The sequence below is a fragment of the Petaurus breviceps genome, unplaced genomic scaffold, assembly GCF_028583685.1.
Source record: "Petaurus breviceps papuanus isolate PSGF00001 unplaced genomic scaffold, PetGlider_PUasm1.0 391, whole genome shotgun sequence".
Taxonomy (NCBI): Eukaryota; Metazoa; Chordata; class Mammalia; order Diprotodontia; family Petauridae; genus Petaurus; species Petaurus breviceps.
Genome location: NW_027186310.1, coordinates 3,659,105 through 3,670,258, shown reverse-complemented (window position 1 = coordinate 3,670,258; position 11,154 = coordinate 3,659,105). Strand labels below are relative to the sequence as shown.

The window sequence follows — 11,154 nt, the reverse complement described above, 5'->3', positions numbered from 1 at the left end:
GGCGTAGGTGTGGCCATGGGATCTACATAGGTGTGGACGTGGGATCGGCGTAGGTGTGGTTGTGGGATCATGGTGTGGACATAACTTTTTCCTTTTCTTTGATGCTTTTTATTGACAAGTAGCGAACACCTCAATCAAAAGCATGTCCTCAGTGTGACCGTCACCCACTGTGTTGGGAAGACAGAGGGGCCCAAACACAGCGCCTTGTCTCTGATTTCCATCAGCCCACTGTCCCCAGGCTCAGCCTCCCCTTCCTTCCTCATGTTCCTGGATGGTCTCCTGCTTCATTTCTCATCACGGTTAGAGATTCTGGTTGTGTTTTTCCTAAGCATGTGAGGAGCAGCCAGACGCCAGTTGGCTTAGGAAGAGGCATGCCCCACATGGAGGCTGGGCAGGGAGCTTGGGCCCTGCTTGGGCAGGGCTTCACAGGCCAAGCCAGGGCCTTGAGGCTTGGGTCCAGAGCCAGGTGGGACCCCCTGGGGTTGGGACCGCACTTTGGTGGTTCTCTAGGAAGGATGGATTGCGGTGGGGAGGTCCCTGAAACGGGAGACCAACCACGAGGCTTTTGTGACAGTTCACGGGGAAGGTGAGAAGAGCCTGAGCTAGAGAGGTGGCCAGGTGAGTGACCCAAGGAGGCAGCCAGGGCAGATGGAGAGGAGACAAATGGTGAGACTCGGCAGGTCACTGCAAATAGTGAGAATTACTATTATTTATATGCCTTAAGGTTTGCTCCTCACAAGAACCCTGGGAGGCAGGCACTGTGGTGACCCCCATCTTATAGTTGGGGAAACTGAGGCAGACTGAAGTTAAGTGCTTTGCTCGGGGTCACATAGCTGGTGTCTGAGGCTGGATTTGAACTCAGCTCTTCCTGACTCCAGGCCTAGCGCTCTGTCCACAGTGCCACCCAGCCTCCTCTGTGGGGCTAGGGAGAGGAAGGAGTTATGGACAGCTCTGAGGTTACACACCTGGGATGGCGGTGCTGTCCTGCCCAGAGATGACCAGAAGCATGCTGGGTTTGGGGAAAGAGGATGTACAGAGGCCTGCTCCAGGAGAGGTCACACATGTCCATCCACATCCGTGTGCCCTGTGCAGAGGTCCCCATCCCCCCCAGTGTCCCCAAGCGACTGCCCCAACGTACAGGGAATGCTGGCGGCCACGGGGTGGCTGTGCTGTCCCTCCTGGCCTGCTGTGCCCACTGACCCTCGTGCTGGGGCCTTCCCCTGGTCGGTCACTTCCAGTGTGTGTGTGTATGTGTGTGTGTGTGTGTATCTCAGTGTGTGTGTGTCTGTGTATCTTAGTGTGTGTCTGTGTGTGTATCATCTCAGTGTGTGTATGGGTGTGTGTGTCTATGTGTATCTCAGTGTGTGTGTGGTGTGTGTCTGTTTATCTCAGTGTGTGTATGTGTGTGTGGTGTGTGCATGTGTCAGTGTGTGTCTGTGTGTCCATCTACATGCACACGCACACAGATCTGTGTGCATTGTGCAGAGTTGTTGATGTGGTGTCTGGCCCCATTAGGTCAGCAGCCCCCGAGGGCACTTCTTTGTGCCTGTCACATGGTAGGGCCCACTGTGGCACACGCCCACTCCTGCTGGCATAGCCCCTCCTCCTTTTAGCTGCCCGGACTCTCCCTTCCCTTCCTGGCCTCGCTGGGCGTGGCTTGCCCTCCTCACCCTCCTCCATCCTGCTGTCCCATTGCGCGGGCTGTCTCTCTGTTCTTTGCCCACAGCACCCTAACCCCCGTTTCTGCCCGGCTCTGCCCCGGCCTCAACCTCACACAGTCGCTGTCCTCCTTCAGGACACGCGCAGTCTGGTGCATGAAGCCTTGCCCGGTCCCTCCGCAAGATCCCCGTCTATGGCACTGCTGGGCATGTGCTCCCTCTCTGCCGTGCTGCGTGCTGTCTTTCCCCTGAGAACGGACTGGTTCATCTTTGTTCCTGTGTCACCAGCTCCTGGCACCAAGCAGAGGCCCAATAGCGGCCTGTGGCTGAGGAAGTCCCGCCTGCTCTTCCACATGGGCTGGGCCCTTGAAGCACTCAGAGGGCAGCTGCAGCAGTGTGCACCAAGCCCGCACGACTGGGTGCCACTGGGGGCATGAGCAGGTGGGCACTTTGATGCCCGTGAAAGCCGACACACAGTGCCAGCTGAGAGGCGGAGACCCAGTCCAAGGCAGGGGGTCTGGGTCATGACTGGCAGGAGGACGGCAGAGTGCTCGGGTCCCTTCTTAGGTGACGTCCGCCGAGGCTCAGGGCCTGTTTCCTGTGGGTCATGTGTTACGGAGGTGCGGCTGGGTAATCTCGAGGGTGCAGGGAGGCTCTCACACGTATGGAAGGGGAGGCATGCCAACATTAGAGCCGTCCAGGGGTGAAGGGGGCTGGCCTCTGAGGAGAGCCTTCATGGCCCCACTGAAGCAGTCATGGTTTAGGGGGAAGGAAAGAGCCAGAGGACGGAGGGAGGGCTTGCTGTTGAGTCGGGGCGTGGCCTCTGCTCCAGACCCCATTGGAGACTTCTTGGCAAAATTTCTGGATTGGTTTGCGGTTTTCTTCCTGGGTGACAGGGTTAGGATCAGAGGAACAGCCCTTGCCAGGAGCTTCACAAATATTACCTGATTCTATCCTCACAACAGCCTCGGGAAGGAAGCATTATTTTTACATGACTGGAGGGTTCAAGTGACATCCCCAAGGCCACACAGCTAGGAGGGATCTAAGGTTGGCTTTGAACTCGGCTCTTAGCTGATTACAAGTCAGGGCTCCCACTGTTGAGTGGATTCACTGAAGATTTTGGGGGGTTCAGTGAACCTTGCCTTGCTCACTGCCCCCCAGACGGCGACAGCTGGGCTGTGGTCTTTGCTCACCTAATGGACCTGGCTTGTAGCATTCAGGGCTGACAGGGCTCTCAGCAGCCTTCCCCAGGTGGGTCTCCTCCAAAGCCACACAGGGGCAGACAGACACAGCTTGCATGGTCCTTGCCCCCAGCCTTGCTAGCCCCGTGGCCATGTTTGGGTCTCAGGCCCCTCTGCAGCAGCCCAGGCTCCTTGCACCTTGCCTTTGGCCCTTGAGGAGCAGCTGCTTTATCCTTCCTGTGCAGGACCCACTGGCCGGTCATGTTTATTGTCCAGTTAAGCTTCATTAAGGCCAAGGCCCAGTTTGTGTAGTTGATGTGAAAGTTTATTTATGGAATAGCTGCTTTACCATAATTCCCTAGGGCACTTCAGACAGATATTCCCCATAGGGCCATAGAGCTCCATTTTCCCTCATTGTATCAGAAGTGGAGGGACTCTCCTGATGGGCAAGGCCCCTTCGGGCACAGGGATGAAGGCCGTGCAAGCTCAGCGCCTTCCTCCAGAGGGGCCCCGGGGCCCAAGCCTCCTTCCTTCTCTGTAAAGTTGTGTTGACCTGCTTGGTTTTAACCACCAGAAGCACTCGTGGATCAGTCTTCTCTGCCTCTCCAGGGGTCTCTCAGAACCAGGCAAGTCCGGGGAAGCTAGAAATGCTACCGTGACCTCAGGAAAGGACCTGCAGTGCTTCACATCTGTGGCACACCCCCCCGCCCATTTAAAAGAAGTCCATTTTCTCTCTCTTGCATCCTCCTTCCCATTGAGGGAAAAGACAGATTTCTGGTCAAGCCCAAGAGCTCCCCTCCTTGGCTGCCCAGGGAGGTGCCCGCGTCTGGCTCAGCCCCTCCCTGCCGGGGCCCTGCCGCCTGCTGGGCGCCTGCTCGCTCCCCCTGCATCTGTTCATAGAAGCCTCCCCGCGTCTCTGAATCTATGCCCTCGTTTCTTCTGACACAGGAGTTTTCCATTGCATTCAGGCCCCAGAACACTTCTGCCGTGCCCCAGCTGACGGACATTCCCTTACTTTCCAGTTTTTTTGCCACTACAAAAAGTGCTACTATAACTAATTTTGTTCATGAAAGAACTTGTCAAACTTATCTAGTGGTACAGTGGGCAGAGCACCAGGCCTGTCGTCAGGAAGGCCCGAGTTAAAATCCAGTCCCAGACACTTGATAGCTAGATGACCTTGGGTAAGTCACTTAACCTGTCTTTGCTTCAATTGTAACATCAGGATCAAATCAGCACCTACCTCCTAGGGTTATCATGAGGATCAAATAGAATAATCAGTGTCCGTGACTGGAACACAGTCGGTGCTCCATAAATGCTTGCGGTGTCTTTCTTTGATTTCTTTCCAGTGTGGCCCTAGGGGTGACATGGTGACTGTTCAGCCGTTTTTGGTGAACCATCCCAGATTTCTTTGCAGAATATTTGTGCCCATCCTCAGGTCCACCAACAATGCGTGTCAGCATTGATGGGTCAGCGTGTCTCATTCCCCACTGCCCCTCCAGTGTGGATGTCTTCCTTCTTTGTTATCTTTGCCTATCTGATGCATGGAAAGCAGAATCTCCTAATGACTTTAATTTGCATTTCTCTAATTAGTGATTTGGAACATTTTTCATGTAGCCTGAGGTAGCCTGGGTGTCTTCCCTTGGGACCTGCCTCTTCATGCACTCAGACTGCTATCACTTGGTGAATGGCTTCCTTTCTTATAAATTTAAATCCTTCCTCCTTTACTTTGGAAATGAGACCTTTATCTGAAAAACTGGAAACAAATAATTCTTCCAGTTAAATGTCCTCCTTTTTAACCTTTGCTTCCTTCAACATGTTTATGCAAAAGACCTTTTAATTTGAAATCAGTGAGCTTTCTCTTGATCTTCTCTGTTCTGTGTTTGGCCACAACCGCTTCTCTGATCCGCAGGCTTCTTTCATTGTGAGCTGAGCTTTCTTTCCAAGTCACAGATCCATCTGGAACTTGTCTTGGTGGCTTTGGTCTAAATCACAGCCTTTTCTACCCTCCCTTCCTAGCTGGGCAACGTGGGCAGCCATTGGCCACTCGCCATGCTTGCTAAAGGTTGGGCTTTCTGTATCCATCCACTAATTCCTTCCCTGACATCCCAGAATGCCCCAAGGCTCCCTCAGCTTTGCTCACAGACCTGTCCCCTGCAGCTGGGTCCCTTGGGTGGCTCAGTGTTAAAAGTCATCTATACTCGCTGCCTGCCTCTCCTCTTCCTTCACCAAAGCTGCAAAATCACCGAGGATTCCTCACAGCCCAATCCAGTCCCTCTCTTGTCCTTTGGGGGCTCTCTAGCCTTTGACCCTTGAACATCCCGGCCTTGGAGCTCATGGGAGCCCCCTCTCTCCTGGTTCTTCTCCATTTATCTTGTTGGCTCAGCATCCTTGCCCCAGGGCCCGTCTTTGGACGCCTCAATGACAGTCTTGAGCTCTCGTGGTCTCCCGTGCCATCCCCAGGGAACCAGCCCTGGCTTGACTCCTGAGCTCCATTGCCCCCCCTCCCACTGCCTTTGGAACTCTGATCTGGCATTTTGGACTTGGTGCCCTCCTGGCATCTCAAGCCCTCCCCCCGCTGAATCCCCCAGTTTCCCCGTGACCCTGGCTCCTCCCTCACTGTCCTCTCTGCTACGTCATTCGCACCCAGCCTGCCTGGTCAGCCTGCTGCCTGACCTTGTTTCCTCCTTTCCTCCCCTGCCCCCCCCATCTTCCGCCCATGTCCTGAAGCCATCTGATAAAGCTCAGGTCTGAGCCAGCAGGCCTTTCTTGATCTCCCTGTCTTCTTCTGGGGGTCCCCCAGCTGGTCATCGGTGTGTATTTTGTGTGTGAGCATTGTCTCCTCTGATAGAGTCGGCTCCTTGAGGGCAGGGCCTGTCTTGCTGCTGGGCTTGGCCCAGGGCCCAGGTTCAGGCTTCTCCTGGCTTCCTGGTGCAGAGCCCTTCCTGCCGCTCCTCGGCCATAGAGGGGCTCCCAGCTGGCAGCGGGGAACATGCTGGTCTGAGCTCAGGTCCACGCCCTGGCCTGGCCCCCGAGCCCTGTGGGACCCTCCCCCAGCCTCAGCTTCTTCCTGGATAAAGTGAGGGGTTGTACATGACCCCTGAGGTCCCTTCCAGTCCCAGCCCTCTGAGGAGGCAGTGCACATGTTCTAATCACCACTCTTAGTTTACCACTAGAGTTGCCCAGTGTTGTGTAGCTGGGTCTACTGTGAGGCTGGAACCAGAGGCCAGGTCTCTTGGCCTCCCTCCTGCCGGTTGGTCCCCCCAAATGGGGTGTTTGGGCCGTTCTCTGGCCGGCCCAGAGAGGCTCATTCTTCACCTTTCTCCCCACTCAGTCTGGTCCCTGAGCCTTGTGGGCCGTTTCTTGGTGAGCTGAGGTGAAGCCCCCAGTCTGATCCCAGTAACAGGGCTGTGAGGCAGAAGGGTGTTCCCATTTTGCTGATGAGGGAACTGAGATTGAGGAATTTAGCCTGGGGCTTGAACACAGGTCTTCTGGTCACCAGCCCTGAGCTGATGAGCTGACAGCTGCCTCTTCTCTACCCCACGGCCCCTGGCATTGCCTGGTGGGTGCCGAGCCGTCCTCGCTTGGGGAGGATGTTGCATGTGTGTAAATGAGACAAAGGTTTTAAGATTCCTGAGAGGGAATTAGACACTGGGAGGGAACCTGGGTCTGGCCTGGGGAGAGCCCGGGTCCGGCCAGGGAGTACTGGGTCTGGCCTAGGGAAAGCCCGGGTCCAGCCGGGGAGGGCTGGGTCTGGCCTGGGAGAGCCCGGGTCCAGCCAGGGAGGGCTGGGTCTGGCCTAGGAGAACCCAGGTCCAACCAGGTGTCCAGGGAGGACTGGGTCTGGCCTGGGAGAGCCCAGGTCCAACCCTGGGTCTGAGGGTGTGTGTAAGGGCCTTCAGAGGGCAGCTCCCTCATGGTACCTTTTGTCTTTCAGTCTGAACCTGAGGGTTTTTCTCACTTCCACTTGTACGTCTGTGCGGCTTTCCTCGTGAGATGGAGAAAAGAGATTCTTGAAGAAAAAGATTTCCAGGTAAGTAAAAGCCTTCTAAAGTTTCGGGAGCCGAGTTGGGCTTTCCAGGGGAGAGGAGAAAGATGCTGATTAGATTTCATTTGTCTGGGCTGCTTGTGCAAGGAGCCCCCGCTGCTGTTCTGGGGGTCCCTCAGAGCGTTGCCCGCTGGGGACTTGGGCCAGGCCTGCGGGGCTGAGCCCCTGGGGAGGCAGTGTCCCCCAGGAGAGGGGCCGGGGGCTAGGGGGCATGGACAAGTGGGACAGTGCAGGAGGGAGCGGGAGAGCTGGGGATGTCCTCGGAGCATGCTGGCCCTGAGGGGCAGGGTCACCTCTCGTGGCATCAGGAGCTGCTGGGGGTCAGCTTTAGGATCTTAAAAAGAGAATTTAAAAGAAAAACAGGAAAGGGCACCACATTTGGGAGTCAGAGTGCTGGGTTCTAATCCTGATACTGCCATTCATTTATGTTGTGACCTTGGCATCATCCTGTCATGTGCTGTGGGAGGCAGAGCCCAGTGTGGATGTGTGTGTGCATGTGTGTGTGCATGTGTGCATGTGTGTGTTGGGGGCAGTGGGGTGGTACAGAGAGACCACCCTGCCTGGACAGGTCTGTGGTGACATAAAGCAGTACGGGCAGTACCAGGGGCCTACAGTGGCTGCTCTGTCCAGGAAGGCGAAGGCTGGGCAGAGGGAGATTCAGGGCAGGGCTGGCTGGGGGCTCCTGAGACAGAGGAGCTGACTCCAGCGAGTTCTCCCGTGGCCCTGACTCCCCAGAGCTTTCCCCTTTGGAGGATCTCGTCCCTTGCCCCTCCCTCCTGCAGCAGCTGAGCTAGCCGAGTCTCTGGCCTGGGCCCCACCTCAGGGCCTCAGCGTGGCTCTGGGAGGCCACGTTTCCTCTCCATCAGCTCCCAGTCGTGGGCTCAGCCCCTCTCAGCTGTGCCAGTGTTCCCCCCCGGTGGAAGGTACTGGCTTCAGTTTGATGACAGATGGGAAGGTAGTGAGCGCCCCATCACTGGAGGGCTTCAAGCTGGGGAGACCTAAGGGAAACAACCTGTAGTGCGAGCTCGCTGGGGAGCCCTTCGAGGCCTCTTCTGCCCTCCCCACCCTGCAGCCAGCGTTCTGCCCTGCCCTGCCAGCCCGCTGCCCCTCAGCTCCCATCGGCTCTGGGGGCCATTTTCTTTAAAACGACAGCCACGACGTTCAGAGCTGGCCCTGTGAGACTCCCCTCCCAACCCTGGAGGCCGACACTCTTACTCCCATTGAGGAAGTAAAGACAGCCTGGGTCACTGAGCTCACATGTGCTGAGGTGGGATTTGAACTCGGGCTTTCCGGACTCTGAGCCCAGCACTCGGTCCCCTGTGCCAGGTAGCGGCCTCGTGCTGTGAGCAGCCGATGGGGTCAATCTGAAGGGCCATCTCTGGGGAGGAGAGACTGGAAATGTTCTGAGTTAAAGGTCAGTGCAAGAGCAGCTGCCGACCCCGAGCCAGTGCCTTTGATGGTGCCGTTAGAGCCTTTGGTGTCTGTGCCAGAACATGCCAGTGATGGGGAGGTGGGGGAGCGGAAGGAGGAGGTGGCCACCTGGTGAGGAGGGGAAGGTCACACGCCAGCTGCCTGGCCACGCTCTCCCCCTCTGACAGGCCCGGGATGGCGGCCAGGTGTGCTGTGAGGGTGAGGGGCGCCAGCCTGTCTGGTGTGCACGGCCTGCACCCCCTGAGAGAGGGCACTGAGTCCCTCAGAGTCCCGGGGTGGTCCCTAGTCAGGGGGGTAGAAGCCCCCTCTCCTTGCTCCCAGCCCCGCCATCTTCCAGCTGTGTTTAGGGGCAGGGAGCAGCGGAAGGGTAATGGCCCTGCCTCCCCACCCAGAACTGGTCAGGCCTGGGCACAGGGCTGTGAGAAGGTCCTCGCCCACATTCCAGCTGCAGTGCCCCCTTTGAAACGGCCCTGGGGCAGTTGAGTTTCTTTGGTGACTGTTGTAGCGACAGGCCTTTAGACCTAAAACACAAAGGGTTTAGCTTTTGTTCTGGTCCAAGACTTTCTTGTGAGCTGGGTCAGGGACAGATCTCCTTTCAAGCTAACGTGTCTTCTCCTCGGGTCCACTCACAGTCGGCTCCGCATGTCTGGGAGGAGAAGCTTGACCAGGCTGAGGATGCCCAGGGAGGTTCCTGCTGGAGGGGATATAATTCTGAGAAAATGGGCTCCAGCTGGTGGTAAGAGCGCTTCAGATCGCTGTGATTGGGATTGCCCCACAGAGGGCAGATGCCAGCGGCTGCCCACTCGCATGCCTCCTTCCCCACTCCTACAGACACTCTCTGGGGACATGCTGCGAGCCTGGTGAGAAGAGGGCCCAGGCAGGCTTTCCCAAGGCATTCTCTGCCCAGCCATGTCTCGACCACCGCACAGCGGACTGAGCGGTGCCAAGAGTCCAAGATCCCTTCGTACTCATTCCTCATTAGCTACAAAAAGTGTAACTGCTGCCTTAAAGATCCTCAATGGGGCATCTCCCAGAGCTGGGCTAAAATCAGGTGTCATTTGGGGGAAGGAGGAGCCACGTGGGTGACCTTGTCCAGGGAGTGTGTACTTGTCCACTCCTCTGGGCTGTTGGTCAGTGTCATGAAAAATGCCCAGCTCCGAGTCCCCTCTGGAAGGTGACGTTCTCCAGAACGCCTCTATCTGCAGATCAGCAGGGTCTCGTGTGCTTTGAGCCCTGGACGTTGCAGCGTTTCCTAAGTGGGATCCATCTGGCCTCACGGTCCCCAGGAGAGCCACGAGGAGAAGACCATCTCTCCTGGGGTCGGATGGGCCACCGTGGCAGATCCAGGGGCACGTCCGTCTGTCCTGAGCAGACAGAAGTTCATTGGTTCTGGCCTCAAAGAATGAGGCTATGCCCTGGGACATTGTTCAGTGCTTTTGGTGATCCAAGGCTTCTCTCTGGAAGGACGGAGGCTGTCTCTTCTGACCACTGTGTTCTTAGTGGCGTGTTATAGCTACAAGTCATGGAATAAATGAAGAATTGGAGCTGCTGGTCACTCAGGGCAGTGCAGAGGCACGGTTGGGGGCAAGGGGCTTTGAGTGATGAAGAGTGGCTATCGAGGAGATGGACGAACGGCCAGAAAAGGGCGTGAACCGGCCTGCAGTGAGCGAGAACAGTGGGGGTGCTGCATGTGTGTCCTCAGACGGTCAGCAGAAGGCGGGGCCTCCTAGGCCCTGGCAAGGTGTCTGGGAGGCCGTGGCTGGGATCTCAGAGGAGGAGACGTGTGGGGCTCCAGCCATCACGGGAAGGAGTGTCCGTAGAGACGAGATCGCTGTTCTGTCCAGCTGCCAGACTGGAGATGGGCAGACTGAGGCCCGCATCAGAGCCGGGCCCTGCTCAGTGTCAGGAATCAAAGCCCAGACTTTCAGTTGAGGCTCTCCTCCCCACGTCCGGCCCTGCTCCTCCTGCTTCTGTCACCGTCCTTGTTTGTGTCTGTGATTAACGAGGGTCAGCTGAGTGCTTTCCTCCTCCCAGCCCTAAAGGCAGCAAGTGTATGATTATGCCCAGTTTACAGGTGAAGGCACTGAGGCTTTTTTTGCGGCAGTCAGCAGAGCGGCATTTGTGAGGTGCTTGTCACAGGCCGGGTTCAGGGCCTGTGGTGGGAGGCAGGCAGAGTCCGGAGCCCGAATCCTGGCTCCTCGCATGGTGTTGAGGGCTTCTGAAGCAGCTCGGATGCAGGAGGTGCCAGAGACACAGAAGTGGGAGGTGTGAAGCCTTGGTTCTGATGCCCCTGACTCTGGTCTGGGCTGAGGAGCCGGGGAGCAGAAGGGAGAAGTGGGTGAAGCTGGAGGAGAATCTGAAGATCCGGGGGGTCCCAGGAGTCTGGGGAACGTTCTGCTCCCTCCCCAGCTTGTCCGTCCTTTCAGTTGTGTGTGACTCTGTGACCCCAGGGGGGCTTTCTTGGCAGGGACACTGGAGCGCTTTGCCATGTCCTTCTCCAGCGCACTTCACAGATGAGGGTGCAATGACTGGCCCAGGATGTTTTTAGAGAAAGCACTGCAATTGGCTCGGCTGCACTGCACACCTTGGGGCCTAGACTGGACTTGTCAGTCCTCTGTCGTTCTCCTGGTTTGGCCAAAGAGCCCATGGCATGGAGGGGGGGCCAGCCCGGGAAGCTGGCTGGTGTCTGTTGTGGAGGGCTTGGAGTGGCCAGTGTGGGCCTGGGGCCTCTGCTCGGCAGGCAGCTCCCTGCAAACACAGAGGAGGCTGGGCAGTTTGAAGAGTCTGCCAGGCTGGCTGGTTTCCAGTTGTGCCCACGGGGACACCGTCGCACTCTCTG

The 11,154-nt window shown here is 57.1% G+C and overlaps 1 protein-coding gene across 1 annotated transcript in view; it reads left to right on the top strand.

The window, feature by feature from the left end:
• Nucleotides 1–11,154, top strand: part of LOC138170832 (TBC1 domain family member 22A-like) — a 94,694-nt gene that overhangs the window by 41,156 nt on the left and 42,384 nt on the right. Inside the window, exon 3 of the mRNA XM_069100333.1 lies at nucleotides 6,774–6,869. Within this exon, the coding sequence (XP_068956434.1) occupies nucleotides 6,774–6,869 (96 nt within the window). The remainder of the gene's footprint in view (nucleotides 1–6,773; nucleotides 6,870–11,154) is intronic.